General features: G+C 35.8%; 1 protein-coding gene across 1 annotated transcript; it reads right to left on the bottom strand.

The window, feature by feature from the left end:
* On the bottom strand, positions 1-27,326 carry VTA1 (vesicle trafficking 1; the record flags this gene model as incomplete). Its single annotated transcript, XM_079532724.1, has 7 exons — positions 1-146; positions 7,486-7,662; positions 12,226-12,337; positions 14,403-14,478; positions 15,104-15,231; positions 17,140-17,234; positions 27,218-27,326. The coding sequence occupies 7 exons, from the start codon at positions 27,324-27,326 to the stop codon at positions 1-3; spliced, it is 843 nt and encodes a 280-aa protein (XP_079388850.1).
* Positions 27,327-27,976: the final 650 nt, after the last annotated feature.

Consider the following 27,976-nt stretch of genomic DNA (forward strand, 5'->3'; position numbering starts at 1 on the left):
TTATTCTTTGCCCGTAATCAGTAACTTGAGAGCCTTCTGTAGATTCTGTACAGCAGTGCTCACATCTTCATATTGCAAAGCACTGCCAGCATATTTGCAGTATTTTTGAGCTCTGGCAAAGTCCTCTGGAGTCAAACGGACTTCCCCTGCAAAAACATAATTACAACATTATTATGTTTTACTTACATTTGCAGTAATATTAAAAAAAGCAAGATGATACTTGTGGTAATATTACGAACATCACTTCTTTGCTGCTGGTATTTTAAGAAATCAGAGACCCTTTCAAAACATTGTTCTTTTATATAATCCAGTGCCTTTCAGAAGTAAGTCAATACCTTTGAGAAAGATCCGCTCTTTAGCTAAAGTAGCAAAAAAAGAACATTTTAACAATAAGATATCTGTAATCATATAAACACCTGCAAGAAACAAGGAAAGTGTTTTTTGTGCTACAATATAATTAGTTTGCACCCTCCTTCAGAAATACCACAACCTTAGTTAGAAACTGTTCCCTGTACACTGGAATAGATTTTCAATTTGTGGAAACATTCTCACTGAGATGTTTTTGCACATATTATATTTTTGCTTTATCCGAGTAATGTTCATGTTACAATTTTAGGTAAGTTAACCAGAAACAGCATTGATCCCACTACATTTCCCAATTTTTTTTTTAATACTGGAAAAAAAAAATTCTCATAACGAAGTATAAAACAATTAAGTGTCATTAGAATATTTCCTTGACATAATCACAACACATGTATTCAGTGTTCTAAAAACAGTAGTAGGGACTTGGTATAAAATTGGTTAAAGAAAGGCCTAGTTCTCTAAGTGTAGCTTTTTCACCTTAAGCAAGGACATGAATATACTTCAGTGCATTTTATAAAGTACAATAGTTAGCCAGATTTTTTCTTTCAAGATAAAACTCTTGTCAGAAATACTGTGAGAAAACTTACTGAAGTATCTGAGTTCTTATCAGGAAATATCTTTTCTATTTGCTTTCTCCTTTCCCAATCTTACTATTTAAAGACAGCTTTTGAACAAATAAAAGGGAAAACCCGGGAATATTAAAAACTAGACTGGTTTGCTGCTTTTTAAAACAACCATACCCCAGTAAAAAGCAGGACGGTAAGTGCTTTCAAGATTAATTTTATCTTTTTTATTTATTTATTTATTTTTAATGCACACTAGAAAATCATTTATTTTCCCTTTAATAAATAAATCTGACCACAAAATAACTACTGAGCACTGAGGCACATGACAACTCGGTGGGCTCGTTTGCACTGCAATGTATATTAGTTTACTGCCAAATAAGTGAAACCACATTAAAATCTCTTAAAATACACAAACATGGGTAAATACGCGTGAGGGAGGGCATAAATATGAGCAGCACACACTTCGGTTATTTCTAACTTAAATAAAGTCACAGAACTAAAAGCAGCTGGGGTCAATCTGTGACCACATTACTGAACATCTTTAAGAAATCTGAAAGACCAAGTTCCTCTCAAAGTAGCTTTATGCTGTGATGCCAAAAGAAACTAAAAAATCATTCTTTAAAACCAGGCCAAGGCATCAGTCCACTATTCAACTAATTTATTGGAAGGAAGCCTAAATTCACCAGTCTAATCTTATTTTTGCAGTATGAGCTCTACTAATGTTTTGCTGGCATAACGATTTATTTATTATGAAATCTAGTTCAAATGCTATTATGACATAACTTGAGGGAAAAAAATCAACTTCAATTTATAAACCGAAGTTTACACAGTGTTGATCTTTTGACGTGCTCAGTGGCCTCAGCTCCTATTGAAGTCAGCAACTCACAATGGACAGGCAGAATAGAAAAACAGCTGCTTTCTAAAATTTTCAAAATAATGCAAAATTTAACTACAATATCTGTACTAAAATTGAAAGTATCACCTCAAAAGTAAATAACTTTGGTTCATACATTCATACATTGTTTAATAGCTTTGCAGAAAAGGAACAACACCCTGGGGGTCTCAGCGGCCATGCCAAAAACATGATCTTGCAGAGAAGGCTGGCTAATGGTATCTTTATCTGCACTAGGAGGAGCATTGTCAGCTGATCAAAGGAAATAATTATTTCCATCTACTTAATACTGGGGAGGCTACATCCGTGCCCAATTCTGGATTCCCCAGCACAAAGTGAGACATAGAGCTAATGGAGAATACAATGAAGGGTCATGAAGCTGATAATGAGACCGGAGCATCTTTCATATGAGGAAAAGCTGAGAGAGATGGGACTCTTCAACCCAGAGAAGAAAAAGGTCAGAGGGATCTTATCAGTGCAGATAAATAAATGAAGAGCATCAGTAAGGAAGATGGAGTCCATAGGCTCTTCAGGTGGTGTTCAGTGACTAGAGCAGAGACGACAAGCACAAACTAAAAAACAATGAGTTCCAATGTGCATATTAGGGAACACGTTTTTGACTGTGAGAGTGGCCATGATTGCCACAGGTTGTCCAGAAAGATTGTGGAGTCTCCCTACTTGTGGATCTTTAAAAGCCACCTAGATATGGTCCCAAGCAACATGCTATAGGTGGCACTGCTTGAGCAGGGAGGTGGGACCAGATGGACCTAGAATTCCCTTCCAACCTCAACCAACCTGTGAGATGGGAAAAAGTATATTGCACTCATCCTGAAACTCACATCTGAAATCATTAGTAATCACACTTAATTCCAAACTGACAGATGGAATCCGTAACTAATGTTAAAAGCCATTATGCTTTAGTTTAAGAGAAACTCAAAGTAAAAACAAAAAGTCAATTTTACTAGATATGCTGAAAATTGTGTTGAGAAAGAAAGCACCTTCATATTAATGTATTTTATATGATGTATCTGCATCTCCCTGATATCCTTTCCTATTCATATTTTCCTTTCCATGAAATTATCCAAATACAAGGCAGCTGGTTAAAGAATATTTTAATAAAATCACTGTAACTTGTAATATAAATACAGTGATGCCAAATATAATTAATACTTATCAAAATCTGATGCTCTTTTTTTTCCTATTAAAGCAGGTAAGACATTCAAGATAATTCCCCGAAGAATTTTTCTTAAGATCATGAAAATACATAAAATGTGTTTATTACTTTTACTCTGTGCATGGAAAAGCAAACATTATTATAAATGCAACCAGAATGGACAAATGGTTTCTCTATACTATGCCACCTGTGGAAGGAAGCATACGCTAATGTAAGAACATGTTATAAAAACTCTGTGTAGTACAATTATGAATGAATTTAGTGTTAGCAAAATCTAGAGTTAACAAATTTTTAAAATGAATTAGACCAGAGAATTTCATGAGCATATAATACAAAGTTCTAAATAGCTCTGCATTTTGTTAGCAGACATAGTGTGCTATGCTTAATTGAATAAGCTTTGATATTTTCAAAAGCCAGTGTAAAATTCTAAAATCTGCTCTCACAGGACAGGGCTCTTATTGCAGGATTTGTGCTAACTAAAATCAAAGGAATACTCTAACTAAATTTTCTTTTGATAAATATTCCAGTCTTTTCCACATAAGCATTAATCAGATTGCTTCTCCCATGTTATGGGTTAGAAAGAAAATATGTAATTTATTTTAAAAATATACATTTGATCTTCCTACCACAGAATCTTCCAGGAGTATGTGGAATATCCTGTTTGGCTATGTCTATACTAGTACATTAAACAGTGCCAGGGAATGTGTCTCAGAACTTGAACTTGACTCTGCACTGTTGAACTGCTGGAACAGATTGCGGTTTGGTTTTGGCCTATGACAACTACCACTTTCCCAAACAGTTCCTGGGCAAGATTCATGGTTAGAGCATGCTAAAGACCATTCAATATTGGCAGCCTTGATTAACTACCTTGTTTAGAAGGTTTAAAAGTTTAATAGTATGGATGTGAGTTGTTCTGTGCCATCTGCTCTCAATGTCAAATATTTTCAGGCATGTTTAATTTATACAGATATTTATACAGATATTTTGTCTAAATTGTGGAGCAAACTGTTGTATTCTACTAGCTGTATGGATCAGCTGGAGAGAAACAGTTATCTCCCTTTCTCTCCCTAAGGCAACTTCAGCTCCATAGGAACAGTGCTTATCAAGGTATAACCTCAATATGCAGCTAAGACAGCTATAATATATCTTGCAATTCAGCAACTGGAAAGGGTCCCCCAGTTTAGCAAGTCTGTTGTGAAATACTGGCATTTCCTAATCTACATACAGGAGAAGGAACAGGTTATAATAGAGCACAGTATTTTGGGTATAAAAGGGAATCCTTAGCAATAGGTGGAGAATGACAATGTTGTTCTTACTATTTGAAGGGAGGATGTTTTGGGAACATCAGGCATGTGTGGCAGGACGGAGACAAGCAAGGAACCATGCCTTCCATTGCTCTCAAAATGCTTAATTCTATGCATGCAAACAAAATAGTTACTATATAAAATCTATATACCTTCTCAAGCTCTTACATACCTGAGACATTATTTTCTAAGCTTTCACAACCATGGATGTGCATGAGCCTTATCACTTCCCAGGGTGTGCATTTCCAAAACATTCTCTTAAGTATCTAACATCATATGCTTAGAAGACCCAAACTTGTAGTGATACAAGAGATGTACAGAGGAGGAATGAAGGCATGCAAATACTATACTAGATCAATTTACAGATTCATCACTATGCTTAGCAAGGGTATCAATATCCTAATTACAGCTGAGCAGTTATTATAAATTATCAGAAGCACAGAGTATCTTAATTCACTCAATTCATTTTCATTTGTATTTATGTTTATTGAATCAAGTTATTACAGGCTAGAGGGAACAATGTACTGATACACTGTCCAGATACCAAATAATGTAACTTCTAATACTTAACAATGATTTAAAATTTAATTTAAAATTGACATTTTTGTCATTTAGAATTAAATATTCAAACCAATAAACAACTATGACCAGCATTTTCATAGTGGTTATCAAAAAAACTTTTTAGAATAACTGTCTAGATTATCATGATCAGTTGATTAAGTATGAAAGCTTTGCCACCAAACTTGCTTTTTAAGTAGCAGTTCTTATGGTAAATATTAAATAAAGCCTTTAGCTGTTTTCATTAAGTAGCGACCAAAACTCCCACCACAACCCCCAGAATTGCAAAGCCATCACCAAGATTAAATGGTTCAGTGACCGGTTAGAGGTTTTCAATAAAGTGAGCTAACTGTAACAAGAGACATTAATATGCCAGACAGAAACAATAAGATGTACCTTTCATTATTCAAGAGAACGCTAAAAGCAAATCTGAATATTTCAAAGATAATTATTGCCATTTTTCTTCTTAAGACATCTTTGACAAAAATAGCTCCTTATATTAGGTCTTCACATCCTTAAGCATTCTTATGACAAATGACTAAAGTCAAGTTAAACAATGAATTCCTACTGTTGCATTCCACTGATTAAAATGCTTTTTCAGTGAAGCTGCCATTTTTAAAGACAGAAGTAAAATTCACACAATATAGGTTAGTAGTGACTCTACATCAAAGAGAAACAACATTTAAAGGATAAAAACCTTGATTCAATGGTAAATCAAAACAAGATCATAATGCTTCACTGTACTATTTTGTTTAATATAAAGTTTACTTATAATCAACATGCACTGCTGGTACAGAACACAGCAAGTACACTGCAATAAAAAACACCACTGGAATGTTTTTCTTGATTATTCATTGAAATGAACAAATAATTTACAAATTAACCCTGAAGAAGTAATTGTAAGGAAAGAGAATGTGTACTAATTACCAAAAATAGAATTTAGAAAGGTTATCAGGAATACAGACTTTGTTGAGTACAGCAAACCTTATCTCAGAAACAACAATGGAGAAAGCTAACACAATGCCAGCTTATTGGCTTGAAAAGTAAAAAAAAAAAAAAAAAAAAAAAAAAAATCAGATAACACCATCAGAATATTTAGATGATGTCCATTCTTTTTAACATTTATGAACTGTAAGCATTCTGGTAACTTTATTTCTGGTGACTTTATTTCTCAAAATTCTTTTAAGTGTTGCAAATTAAACTATTAGGAAGCTGGAGGAGGCAGGGAGAGGCACACTCATGCACAGACAATACAAATGCCACCATCTTACCTGCAGACTGAGCACTGTAAAGGGAAGGATCTACTAGAGGAATATTTTGAGGAGAAGGTTGAATGGTATTAGTCGTCACTCCTGTAAATTAATGCAGACAATTGGAACAGGGTTATTTCTGTTTGTAGACTTTAGTAGTACACCAAAAAAATATGAAAATGAGAACAGGTAAACTTAATGATTCAATGATTTTTAACTTAAGCAGTAGATGGCTCCTAAAGTCTTAAAGTTTGTAGCTAATAATCTTAAAACTCTGTTGACCAGGAATGTTTTATAAAACAGCATGAAGAATTTAGAGGCTCTCACTCATGTTATCAGTACAGTATTTCACAGGAATTTAACTTTCAAGTGTTAAACAAATTAAGAAAATATTAGTCCAAAAATATATGGTTTTCCCTAGTGTACTGAGAAAAATCTGTTAAGGAACAGTATGACTGAACTCTTTTAACTGGAAGTTTATATGCCACCTCTTAATACTACAGAGAAGCTATTTTTAAAGCCTCATGTCTGCCATCTTGTACTTAGCAGCAAGCTAAGTCCTCCCTAATTCCTTTGGAAACAATTGGTGAGAATACAGAAGCTAGATTTGAAAGGGAAACATTGGTGCTAGAAGAAATAACACAGTGAGGTTAAAAATAAGTAATGCAAAAAAAAAAAATATGTATTTCAACAAGAAACATATTCCATAGTTTTCAGATCTGGCAAAAAACAAACAGTAAAACATTTACTTAGACAGAATACAGAAAACAACACGCCTCCAGATTTTCCCCCTTCCTCCTCCCTACTCCTCCCCCCCCCAAAAAAAACCCACAATAAACAACTATCTGAAGGATATCCCTTTGATAAAGCTGAAATAAAGAGCATCCTGAACTTTTAATAGGGTGAAACATTCTTAAAATTACATTCTTTAAATAAGGAGAGGAGATGTGTGAGAAATCCATCTTGTTCTTTTAATACAAAAATACATCTCAACAATCAAATGATCATCAAGATTGAAACTAAGAGCTTCTCACTTGCTAATCTTATTATTATTATATGGCAATGGGAGGTGGAAAAATTGTACGTTCACAAGTATCTAAAAATAAAATATTTTTTTTTTTCTTTTTAATGCAGCTACTGGAAACAACTTAGGCTTTTAAAGAACATGTTTTGGGGCCAAAATTGATAGAAAACAAGATGGAGGTGTCAATACATCTATCAGTATATTTCCTATGGCATTTTTACAGTATTACTGTATGAGGTTGCTTTTGACATAACACATCTACATTATTTTATTTTATATCTGATGGAAAGAAGGCTATGATGGAGTTTGCCTCTTAATAAAAGCATAAATTCTTTGCATGTGATTGTCATATACCTGTGTTATGAGGTACTTCAGCTGGAGTATTGGCTGGTGCATGGGCACCTGGTGGAACATGTATGCCAGTGAAATTACTAGTTGGTGTGTTGTTAGCTTCATACGTAGATGATGATGATGTTGGTTGATTTGTTCCACTCTGGTGAGAAGATGACCCTGCCTCTTCTCTTTCAAGATCTGTCAAGATGACATAAAACAGAAATGAATCCAACTCTTTTGTCCAAACACTTGAAAACTTACATGCCTTTAATAAACATTCCTAGTTAGCAGAAAAATGGAAACCACCACAATGCAATATAGAACATTCAATAAACAAAATCACTTATTTCTGATTTGGCAAAGTTAAAAGGAAATCTGTTTTTGAGAATGAGGGAGCAGGAAAAAACATGCATTCACTGTACACAGTATCACAACTAAAATAAATTACCCCAAATTTCTTGTCCAGACTTTAAAACTCTTTTTTCTGACCCCTACGGCCCTCATCTGTCTCTTCAGTTCCATTTTTCTCTCATGACTTCTTCTTCCACATCTGCAATCCCTTGCCCCACACTTGCCTATGTCTCAAACTACCTTGTGATCTTTTCACCAAAGCATTCTGAGTATCATCTTCAAAGTTCCTCAGTAGCTAGTTCACAGTTTTTAGTTACTCCTGCAAAAGCACAATGGTACCCAACTCTAGTTAATTTTCACTGCCTCCTAATTTCCTCATCAAGGATTGCCTAATTTCAATGCTACTTTTTTTTCCTCTTCTCCTTCCTGGTTGTCTCTTCCGGCCCACCCTCCATGTCTGGACTTGTGTATCCTCTGTTTGTGAGTCTGGAAGCTTTTTCCTAATCCAGGCCAGTCTAGAGACTTGTAAATGCCAGCTTCCTATCCACACTGGATCTGAAATACAACTTCAGGAAAGTTCTCTCTGCCTTAGGATTCCCCATGTACATGGAACCTTTGGAGAATTCTGCTGTAAAAGTCTAGCAAGCCTAAGTACGTGTAAACTGCAATTTCATAAAAGAACTTGGGCCAAACACAGGCAGATTTTCTTAGAGACAGGAAAAGCCCATCCCTGAGAAATGGGAAAGAAAAAACATCCAAGCCAACTTCTTTCTCCAAGTTTCAAGTCCTCACAGAGACTATCCATCTCATTCTCTCTGATCTCTTTTCAGAAACAATAATAGTGACTGAAATTAATAAAATGAAAAATAAAACTGAAAAAAAAACGAACAACCATAGGCAATATTGGCCATGGAAGATAGGAACTCAATTGGTTGAAGTCTGGCAATGTTAGAAAAGTAAAAAAATAAAAATGTTGAAAGTGTTTGCTGTCCTTAATACAAATGCCTGTAAGAGGTAAATTCACAAGAAGGCAATACACTTTTATTCAGGCATATGCATGAAGATCAAGCTCAAACGTTTGCTCATTGTGCAATTATTAAATGTTGAACAGTATTAAAAGTAGCTTTGTTTAAATTAATGCTTATTAGGTATTTAAAGTGCCCAAATGTCACAGTGTAGTAAGTATTCTTTCTGTAAAGTAAATATTTAAAATATTATTAATCAAAGATTAAATATTAAGACCATGTTGACTTATGTCCTTGCAGTATTCCTTAACAGTTTTAATAGTAGTGGTAAATAAAAGGTTTTCAGGCTGGTGGAAAAGAATTTTTTAATTCAACAATTGCTCATAAGTTCTGTGATAAGAATATCCATACAATTATTGAGAAATATGCACATTTCCAGAGAATGCATACTAAAAAATTAGAGAATTAACATCTCAAAAAGCAGTGCTGGCCTGTATAAGAGTGACACAATTGCTTTGCATTCATTTTCAGCTCCAGTCAAGTCTCTTGAGTCTTGGAACCTCATCAGACTTTGTGCTTGGATGCTAGTATAATGGATCCATGGGATCTTCAGATTTTCTTCAGAGCCACGGTACACTCACACTATCTTTTTGCTGTTTGATTAATTATTAAAGCTAAGACTTTCTGGAATAAGGCTGATATCCCTGGTTCTAAAACAAAATGTCCAAAGATAATTCTACAAGCATAAAAGATTCTCTAGGTATTCGTCATTAACCATACAGATTAAATCTATTAAATTTCTGGTAAATTTCATTGCCTCAAACTGCTAGCAATTTTGAGATAAAACCTAATTCACAGAAATAAGCAGAAGGTAGGCATGCAGAAGTGGAACAAACCTCAAAAAGTTAACTTTTATGCTTTGATATGAACTGTGCCAGAAGCTGTAAAAATAATAGATGTTTAACATGCTCAGAAAATCTTCAGTGAAAGCATTCCATTCTCCACTATTTTAAAAACAAAATCTAACCTGAATTACATTTCTATTATTTTACTATACAAACACACACTGAATTTGGACAAACACATTTGGAGATTTAAAATTAACCTCAGCAAAATATTACTATCAGACTATTTGTCTTAATAGACTGTTTTTTTAATTGTAACATAATTTTTTTTTTATCCACATTGCAAAATACAGAGACAGCAAAATCCAATAATTGATCAGATTGGTAATTAAAATCAGAGACATCTGTATTTTGAAACAAGGGGTTTAGAGGCTGACAGGATAAGATAAATAACTAATCCACATCATCAGTACATAGAGACATATGCTTTATATGAGAAGACTGTATGTTGAGTGCAAATGTTTCCCCCATTTTGTCTTGATTGGAATGCCTTATTTATATTACAAACTATTATGCCTTATAGTGTACAGACTTTGTCCAGAGTAACGAAGCACCAAAAGTAACTTAAATTCAACATCCCAGAGCACTAAATTGAAAACTAACAAAATTTACTTGTAAAGAGTCCAGAGATTTATAAACATACATTTTTTGCCATCATCTACTAATTTTATTTTGAAAACATTTTATTTTCCTCATTGTCCTGTAATGTCCTCTCCAGCTTGAGAAGTTGCTAAAAGATGTAGAATGTGAGGTTCTTTTTGGAACACCACTTCTCTGTCTCCCCTTTTTCTTTTTTTCCCTATCATGTTGAGAAAAAAAAACAAAATCCTTTTACAGCTCACATACTTTTCTTTCAACTAGTTGGGACATAAAGGTTTCCTGGAACTCTGCAATACAAATGTAAAATGTTATATATTGCAATGAAATTGGTTCAATATTGCAATGAAATTGGACAATACATTTTACTGTAACTATACTGAGAATACTCAAGAAGTCTGTCCCATTAGAAATTAAAATTTCAATTTTCCCATTAGGATAAACTCCTTTTCGATGACCTGGGGCTACTGCTACGTGACCTTTATATGTACTCTACAACTTGTATTCCAAATGCATTAATAACTCATGCATGTCATTTTAAAGTTTCCATGGTGGCAATCTGACAAAACATCCATAAATCCAGCAGAACCATACAAAGCATGCCTATGTTACTGTAAAAACATCTCCTAGAATTACAGTATAGTTTTCAAGAATCACAAAGAAAATAACACTTTGGAAAAAAATGGTAATTTGTCAAGCTATAGAGACCTACTTTCACTCTGTTTAAGCATACTTTTTCCACTAGCAAAGGAAGGAAGAGAATGAGCAAGCAGAAAGGAATGGGGAAAGTCCAGTTGTACACTCAAACAATGTTTCTTTTCTTCTAATGATGCACAAAGTAAGAACTGACACTTTGTTTTATATGCATCTTTAATAAAAACATAATTAGCAAAACTTTTTTTTAATCTTTGTTGTGTAAAGCATTATGGCCAACTACACTATAGAAGTAAATTCAAAAAATGAACAGCAAGAGGTATTTTCATTTACCTGCCCAGAAGATAAAAATTATCTTACTATATGAAGTATAGCTTAACAAATAGAAAGACTTTGCTGAATTGGATATATTGTAGACTTCCTATGAACACTTTTGTAAATTTTAGCTCATTCAGCTAAAATTTAGCTTCTTCGTCTCCATGTTACTTGGCAACGAAAGCAACAATCTTCACCTTTTCACTTTTAATGATCTGCGATGTAGACTAAGGTTATAAATCTGAATTCTGTTTTCCCTCCAATAATACTTTATTCTGAAGTCCTGAATAAGTCAGCTACTTTGGCCTGTACATTAAGAAAATGACAAAAAAGACTGTCTACTGCTGCTGAGAGCCAGTTATTGTATACAAGTTGCATAAATAATTTTTTTTTAGCCAAAGAGATGTAATCTTTGCTTATAAATAGATTTTTCACAATTAGAAATTATTGTACATAATCTGGGGAGCTTTGTAAACATTCCTATAGCTATGAACTTAATCACTAAAAATCACTCATTTAAAGCTTTAGCATCCACTATCAAAGACTTTTTGTCATATCTTCTCCACTGTATTCTAAAGAAATTGGTGTAATCTGCCTTACAAAGATGTGGTGATGTTTGCACATGTAGTTGTATCATAGGTCTTGCACTTCAGCTGCACCAGCAGTTAAAAACAAAATACTACGTTGAAGAAAGACTAAGTTTGATAATGCTTGACTTGAAATATAGCTATGACAAGAAACATAAGACATTGCATAAGATCCATTCCAGTGACCAAATATGAAGGGTATCTTTAAGTAAGGAAAAAATGATAACCAGCAGCTTGGTAGTCAAACTGTAACATACTCTATTTCATCAAAATATGAACTTGCATCAGCCAAAGCATCATGTAGCCAGTTCACTACCAAGTCAGATTTATCTCCTCTACAGAGGAAAGAGCCCTCAACTTTTAAGAAGAAAAAATGGAAATACATACCAAAAGTCTCTCCTTCCATTCCAATAGGTCCAGGCTGAGGAGTCTCTCCATTTTTCAAGCAGTTATGAATGTATGCTGCTTTCCACCTGGCATACTTTCTGTGCTGAACATTCTGGGAAAGGTAAATGGCCAGTTATTTTAATCACTCACTTCTTTGACTTAATGTACTCATGGAAGTATCATAACAGGTTGGTACAATGGAATATATTTTTTCTATTGCTTCTCCTTCCATTTCTGCAATAATTTTGAATCTAGGATATTCCATCCACCTGTGCATATGCAAAAAAAATGCAATTTTTTTAAAACCTGTATTTTTCATCCAGACAAGAGATTATTAAAATGCTGGCACTTGATGCTCATTTAAGGGTAGTGCATGTGAAATTAATCAGTGAATTAAAACACATATATAAAGAACAGCTCTAGTAGGATCTCAGAATGAAATGAAAATGCACAGATCTTCAATTAGTACAGTATGTCAGAACAAGGAAATCAATAATACAAACATCATCTAGCGTGGAAGGCAGTGCACTGCATAGTAATTACTGATAGTTTTTTTTTACATATATCTCCATAAACTTTATTATTTTAATCTGAAGTAAATAATCATCTGAAACAGAGTGCAAAATTCAATCAACAGCGTTGGATTTTTTAAAATTACATTATTTTAAATTACAAGTAGGTATTTGAAACCATTAAAACAGAAAGGTTGGTGTAGTTGTAGACTAATATGGTATGTACAGGATATTCTAGATATAAAATATTTTAATATAATATCTTTATAACACTACTTAAACCAGATGAAAGACATCAGCAAGAAATAATAGGCTGTTCATTGCAAGGTTGAATGTGAGGCATCTTTATATAGGATGTCTAGTCTCTTTATTCCAAACAGGGCATTAAATAGTTTGGGACCAACATAACCAGAGCTTGTCATGGGCTTAGAAAGCTAAAGAACTTTTGTTTGTAAGGAAATTCTACTAGCGGAAGAAGAGAAACCTATAGCACTCATGCATACAAGAAATAAAAATACTTTTTGATTAGCTATACAGATTTAGTTGGCCTGACAAATATCAAGCACTTATGTGATCAGCACTTGCTGATTCTGTTGCAAACTGTGAAGTATCACTGTTTCTCCTTATTTATTTTTCAAGGTTTTATCATTCCATTGGCAGTTTTTGAAAATTGTCTCCACCAGTCACAGAATTGAATCACAGAATTGTAGGGGTTGGAAGGGACCTCCAGAGATCATCGTGTCCAACCCCCAAGTCCCCAGTCAGTAGTAACTTTCCCTATTTTTTTCTCTTTGACAGAAGTTATCAACTATACCACTACATTTCCAAAGTGAGTTTCTTATTCAATTAATTTAGCAAACAACACTTCCATTTTAATTCTCAGAACAAGGAATACTTTATTAAGAATATCTGCTCCACCATATCCAATATTAATTCTCCTGTGGAACACAAACAACAGAGAGCTGACGAGACAACTAACTGAAAAGTTTGCTTTAAAACTTTTATTAAGTACGTTTTAATAAGAGGAATTGCAATCTTGTTCATCAGTTCTGGAAAACTTCTTTGACTGCACATGTTTTGCTAAAGAATGCTAAAACAAATCTATGCTTCTTTGTTAGAGAGTATTTTTAAAATATTCATGTCCAAATGGTCAGACATCAATCCCTTTTTTTTTTTTTTAAAGTAAATTCATGCCCTTCCAACTTAACATACCACCTTTTAATAGTAAAATTTATGATAACACCAAAAAATATCTATTTTAGCTAAAATTGTATATAATTCCAACTCAGTAATTAGCATTAGAGATCTTGCTTGTAGGATGAAAAGGGGAAGGTGGAACAGGTAGGAACCTTGCAACATTTCTCCCTATAATCATTCTTATTTGACATAATCCTGTATTCATGAGGCATTACCGATATTATTAGTATATTTTTAAGACATGAAGCATCTTCTAAAAGACAACTGTTATCTAACACTTCATATAATTTGAAATGCTTACTACAATTTCTTATGATTTAGTAACATGAATTTGACTACAGAATTACAACGTATGTTCTCTGAAGCTCATATTCATGAACTATTTTCAAAAAATTGCAGAACTATAACAGTAACTTGCAACTGTGCTAGGAAAAGCAATCAACTTACACCAAAATCCCTAATACTTACCTCTTCAGAGAGCTCCCCAAATACTGTCAGAACATCTATCAGGAGACTGGCAGTGTAAAAGGACTTTATCATGTTTCTGTAAAAAAGAAAGCATTTCATTACCTCGGTAATATCATCTTCTTAGGATTACTTTTTGTCAACTGGCATTCTAGATTGGCTAGTTTCAAATCGATTGTCACTAATATTTTCTTTTAATCTGATGCTACAAGATTTACTTCATGATGTCTATATTTAGGAATGTACTGAGAAGTCTCATGATCACTATGAAGAATTCTTCAGCAATTTTTAAGGCAGGTCATAAGTTCTGCACTTAGTTTCTAATTTGGAATGCTCAATATAGGACATTGGACATCCTGTACTACCTAGGAAAAAGTCCAGCCAAATCATCAGTGCGCTGTAGTGACCACTGTAACTCAAACAACACGCATCATCACAAACACTTCAATATACAATTTCCATATATTTAACTAAGTTCAGTATCAGTCTACGTTCAGTATTATGTTTCAGAAGGTTCACCAGTATGTGAGCAACCACTTCAATAACACAAGATGAAGGATACCAGTTAAATGGTCAAGTTAGATACCGGAATAGTAGCAAATGGATTTTTCTGAGAGATGAATGCCCAATTCCTGCTTGCCGTCAAATTAACAAGAGCTTGGATAGATCTTAATTCTTACAACAGAGCAAAGATTTTCACCTACTTATGAAACTGCCCAGCTCTGTCTTCATTGTCTGCATATAAAAACATTTTCAAAGCATAATTCTCCACATGAGCAGAACCAACAATTTCCTGAGTAATTGCTTCATTATCACCAAATTGTTTTTTCATCTGAAAAAAAAAAAGTTGAAAAAAATACATTCATTACATTATTAGACCCTAGCACTTTAATCTAAGTCAAATACAAGAAGCAGCTGCTGATTTAGTACAACTGAAAAGAGAAACCATAAACACTAATTATTTTTAAGATCTCCAACTTCTAACATAACAAATGCTAAAGCACCATGCCAAAGAGCAAGCACGTTGTTTTAGAGAGAAAAATATTAAGCAGCTCTTCATACTATCTTCTAGTCCTTTAGAAGAAAAATTGAATCTTAAAACAAACACAATGATATGTAACCATAACATTCTGAAGGAATAGCTACGGATATTTTTCCCCTTACTATCCAAAAGACCAAGTGTTCTGAAGCATGTATCACAATTAAGCACAGTTCAAATTATAAAGTACGGTTTGTAAAGGTAATGAAGGGCAGAGTCATTAAATATCATCTCTTTTGCAAAGTATTTCACAGCAGTACATTATATCTTTCACCAAGTCCAAGCCCCACCTTAACTGATCTAGTGACCTATGGATTTACTGGAATTTTCAGTCTAAGCAGCGTACTTCATTTGAAAGACCTCTTTTCAAATATGCTGGACTACAAGAATCCCCAGGCTTCCTAATAAAAATCAGCAAAGCAAATAACCCACTAACAGTTACAACAGGTGGATTTACAGCTTCTGAATAGGCTTACTGTTTGAATATAAGGAAATCTCAGGTCATCCTCAGAGGACAAAAACAGGAACACTGCATGATATTAACCGGTAATCTTTATTTTGCCAAGATTTAAAAACAGTATCTGAATGGCTGTTATTTTTCAGAGTGAGCATGAGGAACATTCAATCATGCAAGCTGTATTTCCATAATATTATTCTCTTGTCAACTTTTTAATACATAGAATGTTTTAAAAAAATATTTCAGTAGTGAAAAATAAACTTTGTAAGGGGTATTTCAAATCTGTAGACTTTTGTCAAACTCATACTCAATATACTTTTGAATAATTATTCACTTTACAAATTATAGTGCACAGAAGAAAAACAAAATTACACTTCATAAGTTGCAGGATATATATATATATTTGAAACAAAATATTTAATATTTAATTACACAGATTTAGAATAGTATGAAATTTTTTGTAAATAAAAACATTGAGTAATTTCCACATGTATCTACATCATTTTATTCCCTGCTACTATATAATTCAGGATCATTTGCAGTTGTAAGTTTCTGTCTTAATCCACAAAATAATCAATTACAGCAAGCCACAGAAAGCTGCAAGAACCATTAGAGCAGATCTGCAACACCCCTTTGTGCCCCCTGCTGGTACAGGCAGACTGAAACTGGTTGCTATTAAATTACTGTAGAAGTACGACTAACACATCAACTTGTCAATATACTCAGGCTTCCCAGCTCTGAAAATGCTTCATTTTACCTGCTCCAAAGCATTCTGTCCTGTTTTCCATCATCTGGCTACATAAAAGGAACTGACGTCTTAGCACCAGCTGTCACAATTTTATCAGTAATTCAGGGATTAAATTATAGTTTTTCTAATCTTTCATAATTTGAACAGGAGTAACCGAATACTGAAGGCAGATTTGTTTGCTGCAGTATCAAAAGGGATAATATAAGCCTTCAATAGGAAGTTACATTTATGCTCATGCATGCTTACACATGCACATATATACAAACATACATATATATACACATACACACACAGTTTTACCTCCTCTCAGTTCTCCTGCTTATTTATTATTACACACAACCCACATTCTTACAGTATGTCCTCATACAGAACAGTTGCACCAACGAATGCTGACAGAGAAAAGACAGCATTTGGAGAAGCCTCCTTAGTCATTAAAATACCATGAATATTAAAATATCATGAACAATTTCAGAGGACAACAATAGATTCTACTTACAGCTTCCAACTGATCCATGAGTTTAGATAAAAATTTGCGGCATTCTGGGGTTTTACTGTCAATCTTCATCCCTGTTTGCATTGCATACAAACGACCTTAAAGTAGACAAAACACAGAAGAAAAAAATCAAGAGTGCATGAGTAGCTAAGGCAAAACCCACAGCTCAGTAAACAAACTGCATTCCCCATCATATCTGAAAGACAGACTCAACAATGAAGCAATGCACGAATACAGTGAAGCTAAGCACTGGCAGGTAGATATAGTCAAACTTCCAGAGATACGTAGGTTGCTTCAAAAGTATTTGTCTTAGTTTCAGCTGGGATGGAATTGTTTTCCTTGGAGATAACATGCTGATGTTATAGATGCTGCTGAGCCAAGGCCATTTGCAGTGAAGGGCCTATGGAGCTGGAACGGAACAGAATTAGGGCAGCTGAATTAAACTGGCCAAAGGGATATTTCATACCATGTGACATCATGCGGAAGGAGTTCTGAAGCAGATAGGGGCTCATCTCGCTCTCTTGCGGCTTGGGAGGCTAGGTGGGCATCAGTCAGGGATGGTGAGCAATTGCTTGTGCATCACTTGTCAAACGCATTTCATATGTACATATATATACACATACACAGTCAATTATTTTTCTTTTCCTTTTCTCTATCTTAGTAAATAGTTTTATCTCAACCCAAGGGTTTTGCTTTGTTTTTCTGATTCTCTTCCCTATCCCACTGGGAAGGGGGGAATGTGTTGACTGTATGGTGCTCAGCCACCTGCCTGGTTAAACCACAACAGCATTCCTCCTATTTATTTTCATGGAAACTACAGAGACAAAGAGCACAATAACACTGATAGTGCCAATCCTCAGCTACAAAACTATTTTTCAACATATTCACCACCATTAGCCATGCATTTTCTACCAGCGATGAACAAGAACCTGCATGTCATGCTGCACCAGTGGAAGTGATCCACTGTAGCCACCGCTGAAACACATCACCCACTGCCTCACTGTGCTCACATCCACAGTTCAGCAAGTGTTGATGAATGTCAATAGGTGTCATTTTTTCTCCATTGAGGAATTCAGTGACACACCTTTGCTTCACATGCATCTCCACAAAAGATGTCATTTTGTCAGGCTGCCCCTCTGCTGCCATCTGATGCACAGCAACAGTACAGTCAAGAAGGTTCAACTTCTACTGCCATACCCCCAACATCCATCTCCAGTGCATGGGTCAACATAATAAAATAGGAAGCATTGCTTTTGAAGCAGCTCTCACATCAGGAAATACTATTTCTGAACATATTCCTACAATGAGAATTCCTGCTGATTTCAAATGGATGACTGTCTGTATCACCATGATGCAATACTACCTGCTCTACTAAATAAACATTATCCTCCTATGCAACTCTTTAAAATATAAGCTTTGAGTCAATTGAACACAAATGGCTTTCATACAACTCTCATGTGTGTATATACATACACACACACACACAGTGTAAAGACATGCCTCAAAAAAGGAACTTAATGTAGAAGGAACTAATTAGCTTTCTAAGCAAACCTGATGTTTAAATCAGACAAAACAGCCTTTACAGACCTTTCCCTATGTGTAAAGTTTCCAGGCTTTCCTATGACTTTAAGAATGAATGATTACCATCCTCTGATTAAAACAAATGAACAGAATTACCAAAAGCTATGAATTTAATGTAAGCACACAGTAGAACTTTATATGCTGTGGAAAATAGCAGATAAAGCCAAATAAGCATTATTTACTAGAATTAAAATACACAGACAAGGATAACATACAGGTCATTCAGTAACCAAGCAGAGAACATTCTTCCCAAAACCACTCTAATTTAACTCTCATGCTTAATGGTCAAGGAAGTCCTGCAAACTACTTTCAAAAGCAGATCCTAATGGCACATCCTAATGCCTCTACCCTTCAAAGATTTGTGCTAAGGAACATTAACTGCCTCACAGCTTTATCACCTCTTAACTTTCAAGCAGCTCATCATACAGAGATAAAAAGAAATACAAAGAGCCTATCTTCTTCCTCCCAGGAAATATACGTATAAAACCATCTGCGCCTAACCTGATGCTTCCTGTGAAACAAAACACTATATCCTCAAAAGTTTGCCTGCATTTTCTGTCCATTATTAGCTTGTCAAATAAAATAAGATTTCTATATATAATCTCTATCTACGTCCTGCTTGTAAGCATCTCAATTTAATTCTTTTTTCTATATTTTAACAGTAGTATTTCATGTTTCATATACAACACTCAAGCCAAATACATTCCTTATGTAGGACAGTAAAGCTGAAAAACTTTTGAACATTAAAGCTGTTGGGTTGTCCAATCATTTAAAGACAAAACAACAACAACAACAAAAACACAAAAAAACAACAACAACCCAAATCAAAACCAAAGGACTTGTGCTCTCTAATGCCCACTCTTATGTTAATAATTGGTAAAACAAGAGAGTACCTTTCTACTCAAGTTTTCCATAAAGAATAACCATTTAAAATTCTACTCCAAGTCAAAATTCAGGAACAAATTAAGGCCATGAAGAACTGAAAGAACTCATCATGACCAATGAAAGTTTTTGCTGTGTAGTTATTATACAATGCTAATATTAAATTAACTACTGATATGTAGCTATTTATCTTCAGGATCTGTCATGTTAATATTTACATTATGCAGTTGACATGTGTAAATTTGAAATGATATTCTAAAGAAATCAAAACACAGAAAGACACAGATTCATTTTTAAAGGCACTCACATTAATTTGAGTCTACTGCCAACTAAAGTACCATAGTCATACAACAGTGCTTATAATCTTCAATTAAATTCATTTTTATGTACATATTTTACTGAATGCTTCTCTGAACACATTTTATTATATGATTTTATAATATAAAACTTCAGAATTTATGTAAGTATGCTAGGCCTACAGACTACCCAGATGAGTTATTTCTCTTTGACAGATACAAATATCAGACATTTTCAGAGAACAGTAAACTAGTAATAGATTGTTATGATTTACGGTGACATCAATTTTGCAAACCCCTGATCACTACTGAATACAGATTTCTGTAATACACTGAAGAATGTCTTCATACCTCTTCTAAAATGATTTTATATAAAAGAATTCTCTGTTTCCATATAAATGGAAATCTTGAGGACCAGTTTCATCATTATAAGAACTACTTATTTGAATCTGTTACTCTTCTGTTATATACATACAGACTTCTTTTTCCACATTCATCAATGATATATCTTTCTAAACAGTGAAAGCAAGGTAATTGTTTTCCTTGATAACATCCCATAAGGTGTATTTACAAGACTGTGGCATCTTCCTACTTTATAGGCATACCTGAAAAGCCAGTCCTCTCTTCTCTTTGGATTTCAGAGGCTGAGAAAAATCTCAGAAATTCCTTGCACTCCAATGAAAAAAACAGAAGAGCTTTGAATACTATGAGAATGCAGCTCAGAGGACAATAGTTACAGATAACATTTTCTTTTTCTCTATGTAAGCTGGCACTGTGGGTGACTCCAAGCAACATTCTCTACCTACATCACTTTCCTATTAACAACTCTAGAATCAAGGTGTCAAAACTGGAGGCTGGTAATGACTGGCATCCCCCAGGGACGTCAGTCTTGGAACCAGTGGTCTTCAAAATCTTTATTAATGACCAGGAGTATGGGATCAAGTGCACCCTCAGCAGTTTCATATATGATACCAAGCTGAGCTGTGCAGTTGATACAACAGAAGGAAATGATGCCATTCAGAGAGACCTGGACAGGCTTGAAAAGTAGACCCATGTGAATCTAATGAGGTTCAACAACATCAAATACAAGGCATTGCATTTGGGTCGGGGCAACCCCAAACATAAGCCAGCAGAGTGTGCTTGCAGTCCAGAAGGCTGACTGTATCCAGGGCTGCATCAAAAGAGTGATGGCCAGCGGGGCAAAGGAGGTTGATTGTCCTCTGCTACTCTGCCTTTGGGAGGCTCTAGAGTACTGCATCCAGGCCCCAGAACAAGACAGATACAGAACTGGAGTGGGTCCAGAAGAGAGCCATGAGGATGACCACAGGGCTGGAGCACCTCTTCTATGAAGAAAGAACGAAAGAGCCAGGCTTGTTAAGCCTGGAGAACAGAAGGCTCTGGGAAGATCTCACTGTAGCCTTCCATTACTTGGAAGGTGCTTATAAGCAGGAGGAAGACTGATTTTTTGCATAGTCTGACAGTGATAGAACAAGAGGCTTTTAAACCAGAAGGGAGCTTGGTAACTTCTGATACTAAATTTCATCAGTTAGAAGCCAATGTGCTGAAAAGTCTGATATAAAAAGATAATTAAAACAATGCTTTGTGGCCGCAAAAATTTTCAAGATTTTAAAGCCTAAATAAAGCATTCAGCGAATGCAGCCACTCTTGAAAATAAGTGAACTGTAACTGTAATCTCTATTCAACTCTATATCTATATAATCTCTACATCATCTTTGTGATAAAGATTTAGAACACCAGAGAACAAACACACAAATACAATTACTAGGGCTTTTACAGATCAGTGCATAAAACAGCTTTTAAGTGCATAATCTGCATTTACAACCTACATTTTTTGTTTCCTTTATCCAAACCAAGCAGCAAAAAAGATCTTCAGGTGGCCAACAAAAGGAGCAGATGCATAAATAAAGGGACAAAAGAGGCAAAGACAACAACATACTGCTTATATCTAAATGTTAATATTTTAAGCAGAGCTAAAGTCACTTGCAATTTTTGACACACAAAGACAGAACTGTTTCACCAATCATTAACTAAAGAGGGTTTGCACTCAGTTTGCAGACAGGACATTTATCTTCAAATTCATAAAGACTTGGCAAGCAGTCATTCTCAGAAAAATGTTTTGCCAAGGCAACTACAAAATTTATGTCTTGATTTGTTGCCCTTAATCTTTGTTCTGTAAATACTAAGTGTGGGTGTGCTGGAAGGAATTATACAGCAAGCTTTACAAAAACCTCTCTGCTCTTATTTGTCACGAAATACCATGTTATTTTTCCTTTGCTAATGCACAGCACAATTTTAGAGAGAGTATTTTGTCTTCAGTATGTGCTAGCCATTCATTCCTAACACACATTAAGTTATTTCAGATTAATATTTGGGTAACAACTGAAACTCCTCCCACTCCCACTTTAAACTAGCCATGCCAACTAAAAATACTGGAGAACAACACATTGATTCCATATTCTAATTTCTGTCCTATTATCTAGCTTTTACCTGGTCTACCAGGATTTAAAGATTATTGTTCTTTTCCCCCCAGCTGATTATCTTCTAATACTGAAAAAGAAGTTTATGTCGGGAATTACTCTTAATATTCTTTCCATTCACTTATTATACAATTATAGTAAATATTTACAAAATCATTTCTATTAAGTTTTCTTCATTTTTCAATTCCAATTAAGAGATGAAGGCATTTTTACTCTGCAATATATATTATTCATCCATATTCTACACCTTTCTCTTCACGCCATCAAACCACTGACAAAAGAAAAAAGTTTGCTAATCGGCACAGAAAAGCAACAGCCTCAATAGAAACGTGGGCAGCAGGGGACATAAAAACCATGAACTTGGATTGTACTCAAAGAATTTTCATAAAGAATGCATCAAATGTAGAAAATGAATTATTCTTGCTTTCATGAACATACCACTTTCTGCATGAAGATTATGAATAAATGCTGTTTCTCCATGGCCAACTCAAAGTTTTTGAAGTAAGAGACATTAAAATAGATTTAAGAGCATTGACAAAGTTTGAAAAGTTTTACACATCCTCTCCATTATATGATACTGAAGGAAATTGGTGAAAGTGAAGGCAAGTATTAAGCTGTTAGCATCAACTCAAAATCTGAAACTTTCCAGAGAATACAAATTACTTATTTTCAAATGACATTAGTTTAAGGAGAAATCTAGCAAAGGAAGAGAAGTGTGGGACACAGGGAAAGAGGCAGTAGCACAAAATTTCACTAAGAAAGCCTTTGTATTGCTTTTGCTCTCAGTACTTTCTTCTCTCTTTATTCTAATTAATATAATGAAATTAAAATAGAAAAATTACCTCGACTATAGAATCTGTAGTAATTGAGATCTCAAGAGGGCAAAAGTAGAAGGCAGACACTTTGGACCAGTTGTGCTCAAGTCAAACGGATAAAACAGCTTCTAGTGATTAGATCACGATTTGAAGCACTTCTGCAGAACGCCTTCCAGTTTTATTAAAACCAGAAGAAATCTATTTTACGCACACAAACTACTCTGTGAAGTGAACCAAAGCACTCTAAAGGGGCATGACTGTGAATTACGTTTCCAAAATGCACTCATGCTTCCTGACCTTACCTGCCTACAGCATCCTGTGCTGTGCTAGAAGCACTACCAGTAGGCTCAGGGAGTTGATCCCTCTCATTTACAAAGGACTAGTGAGACAAGAGTGCTGGGGCCAGTTCTGGGCTTCCCAGGACAAGAGGTAACTGAAGGGCAAAAAAGACAATAAAAGGACTAAGAGCATCTTTCTTACCAGAAAGAGCAGAACTGGGACTGCTAGGCCTTGAGAACGCTCAGGGTATCAGCTATTGCTTTTCTGATTTGAGAAGGGAACTTTAAAAAAAATTAACAGTATTTTAATCATAAATTAGACAGCAAATCTATATTCCCAAAGTTCTGACTGTCATATTCCATATACTCTGTTTTCCTCCTATAGAATTGTGTTTTTTAGAATTGGTTTACATTGAAAAGAGTATTTCATGGATGTTTGATTAAACCTGAAATTTACAGTCAAATTTAACAGATGGGTATTTCTACTAAGAGCTGAATGACTTCTGATTTAAGACTAGCTTTGGGGAGGAAAAAAAAAAAAACCAACAAAAACCCAAATACTTCCTTTGCTTTTCTCTCTCACAGAGTCCCATTAAAAAAACAAACAAACAACCATCAACACAATACCAATATTTACAGATGGACTTTTATTGTGCTTTTGTATACGAAGAATTTGAGAATTGTGGGGTTTTCTTCACACCTTTTTAGATAGATCAAGTCTACTGATTTGCATTAATGAATTCTGAAATGTACCACATTGAAGAACAAAAACAATCACAGTCCTGCTTTGCAGAAGCTACTAAAATATGATTTCATGCTGCACTGACATTGGGTTTTAGGACCCAATGTAAATTGCACTGTAGGTTGCATATCACTTAGCACCTATGTTTTTTTTGGCAACTCACTGGTGCTCTGTCAACATTTTCTTTAATCAAAACATCAATGAACAACAAGTACGCAAGTATTAAATAAACAGCACAACCAACCATCTTTGAAAAGATTTACTACTCCAACACTACCGAATGCCTGAATAAATGGCTATTAAGAAAATGTTTGCTGTAAGTATAAATGCAGATGTTTTCAGAAGACAGAGCTACCCCTCAAACCATGCAGTCCTTCAAAAAAGTAACTTTTCAATAAAACTGTAGCACAGTTTAGAGACTGCTTCAGTAATTAGGCAGACAAAGCATTTTTTATCAAAGCCTGCCTCCTTGTGTTTGCACCACAACATCTTCAAAGTAAAGAGTCACACTTAAGTTTTTTTTTGTTTGTTTTGTTTTGTTGTTTTTTTTTTTTCAAACTTATTTTACTTACTACAAATCACATATTCTTTTGGCTGGGCAATCTATGTAGCCTAACTTCCTGGTATTCCCTTATACCTATTCAATCAACTGACCCTGACATAAAACACCTACAGTATGACTTTAATCAATAAAATAATAAGAACTGTGAAAAAAGTGTCAGGTGGAACAGTACAGATATTAACAGAAAGCGTTGATTATAACAGTCCTGAACACTTCATTAACTATAAATTTCTGATCTAAGAGGAGAATCATCTTGTGAGATTATCGTGTACAAATCAACAGCTAATTGATGATATGCGAATTTGAATGCCCAAAAATGTGGTGAAGCATGAAGGGTTTGAAAGGAATATGCAGAACCACAAGAAATAAAACCGGATCTTAATTTCAGCAGTATTTCTAGAAAGTAAAACATTAAATGTGGTAAGCTGCACAACAGCATCCATGTTATTCTGTCGTATTTTATTTTTCATATTGAAAACAATATGGTTGTCCAAAAAAACACAAAGCACCCTTACTGCTGCTATCCGTATTGTCTAAAACAGAGGTTAACACCTATCAAATCATATTTTCTTTAAATCAACACAAGCCAGCAATATCAAAATGAATGAATTCTGCTTTCTCCCCAAGCTTGTTCCTCGGCTTTACACGAGAACAGCTGTTTAAGCAGCAGTGCAATGGGCCCAGCTGAAATATCTTGTCGTTGTCCACCATACAATTACATAAAGATTTGCCTCAAGTATCTTTAGAGTAGGAATGTGAAGCCAGAGTAATACAATGTCTTCCTTGGGTGGCAGTTCTGGTTTATGCTAACTTAATGCTTCAGATGAACTAAAAAAAAAAAAAAGTGAGAGAAAGTTTAAAGTGATACATGCCAAAGAAATGTGCAACTGCCATACAAATTCCAATCTACAAAAATACACCTTTGGCATCAATAGATGCTGAAGATATACAGAATATTAACACGAGCACTAAGTAGTTCCTTCTGACATTTTATTGCTGTGGTACAGACAGTAATATTTCAGGTTGGAAATACATCTTACCAGAATTCAGTTCCTTCTAGTATTCAAATCAGCTTCTGTAACAGCTCTTACTTTCAGAAATATACAAGTAGAATTAAAAAACACATACCCAATACATATTCACACTCAAAACAACAGTGCCATGAAGACGTTATCATTAGGAGGAAAACTTTTGGCTGTGGATGACCCACTGGTGGCAATAGTCCAAAACTAAAAACACCTTAACTCACATCTCCAGTCTGACAGTTGCATTCAACACATTACTGAGTTGTAGATGTTCCCCCTCACGCAGCAGCTGTGCAAGCAGCCCTCTGGCAGAACCGCAGCACTGTCCCATCACATGAGTTTGCACCACAGAGTCCTGTCAGCTGATTGCTGTACCTCACCTCCAGTCTGGCCTTGCCATATACCTGTTTCCAGACACACACAGCAGTGCTGTGCTGGTGCATTCCAGCACACAGGTAGCTCTTCTCACACAATTTGTTACTGAAAATATATACACCCCCTCTGAAGTGTATTTCAAAAGCTCAAAACAAAGATGTTCTGAACCTTTTTTCAATTGAGAAATATTTCTTTATTTTAGCTCTATGTAAAATAAATATATTGAAAAAAGAAAACCACATAAAAACACATAAAGACTTCTGCTGACTGCAGTTTGAACCTATTTATGACCTGTTAGCTTTAGGGATCTTTCAGGCGTTGTCATCAACTGTGACACAGATGTTGAAGGTGACTTACAACAGCCTGACATTTCCTGGTAAGAGGTTTAAATCCTTGAGAAAGGAAGGCTCACAGCTCACACCCTGACAATCAGTGGATTATACGGGTTAGTCTGAAAGACTTACATAGGAGAGAATGATTTTTGCTCTTCTCAATGCAATGAAATTGAATAAAACCGAGCCACTTCTCCCTGCTTCAAGAACCCCAAAGAAGTACCAGTATTAGCCTGACAGAAAATAAACATCATTAAGGTTGAAGACTCTCAATTCCAAGTTGCTTACTCAGCAACAGATCACGCAGGAGGCGTTTTCAGCAGGAGAAAATCTCTGAAAAGACCCCCGGGTTAGTTTTGCAAGATATCTGCTAGAACTATCTTAAGGCAGAATGCATTTGCTCTACATACGTGGGCACAAACACCTATTCAGGCTTCAGACCTATCTGCTACGATGCTTATCCTTCAGAAACAGAAGAACAGCGCATTGAGGCTTGCTACCGGGAAGAGCACGGCACCGCCCCAAAAAGAGGGCCCGACCCGCACCCAGCGAGCCCCACCGGCGACGGAAGGGGAGCGCTGCGCCGGGACCAACTGCCGCTGCCCGGGGGGAGCGGCGGGGCGGGGCGGGACGCGACCAGCTGGGCCTGGGGCAGGCGGGACGGCGCGGCGCAGCGCTGCGACCGCAGCACTCACAGTAATACGCCACCACCGGCTCGCGCTTGTCCAGCTCCTGCGCGGTCCGCAGATGGTGCTGGATGCTCTTGAACTGCGGCGGCAGCGGGGGAAGCGCCGTGGCTGCCATCGCGCGGCGACCACAACAACAACGGGCAGCGGCTGCTCTCGCTCCCGAGCTTGAAGCCGGTCGCTTCCGCTTCCGGCGCGGGGCGTCGGGACGCGTGCGCGGGGCTGCTGATGGAGCGGCTCCCGGAAAGAGCGCCCCTGCTGGGCGGGAGGCGTGATGCGTCGCCTGCTAGCTAACGGCGGCCCAGCCCATGTCGGGATCCTGGTGGCCCTAGTAAGCGTGTCCGGAGGACGAGAACATGAACAAACGTCAAGGAGTGCTTGTAGGAGTTTAGTGTAGAAGCTGGCTGGCGCAAAGCAGCTGTACATTTGACGCAAAGGCAGTCACGCCATTTTCTGGGTGTACTGAATGTGTTTCACTGAAGATGATGGAAGAAGCAATTATGACTCCTCGTTAAGTGAGAATTGAAGTGGGTGTGATGTCTGGCTAGAGACTAAGCTGACTGCCAACTCATGCGCCAGGGATTGCGCTGAGTGCTGCTGGAGGAAATGAGGCAGGAAAACAATGAAAAAGTGAAAGAAGCACTTACAGTTTTTGTGTAAGCCACAGAAATACTTCTTAGGGTGTTCTGGGAGACAGACTTCATTCTGTAAGGAAACAGAATCATATCAAAGAAACCCCAGGTTTATTATGTAATTCCTTCCATAATA

Source organism: Tetrao urogallus (assembly GCF_951394365.1).
Source record: "Tetrao urogallus genome assembly, chromosome: 2".
In the NCBI taxonomy this organism is placed as follows: Eukaryota; Metazoa; Chordata; class Aves; order Galliformes; family Phasianidae; genus Tetrao; species Tetrao urogallus.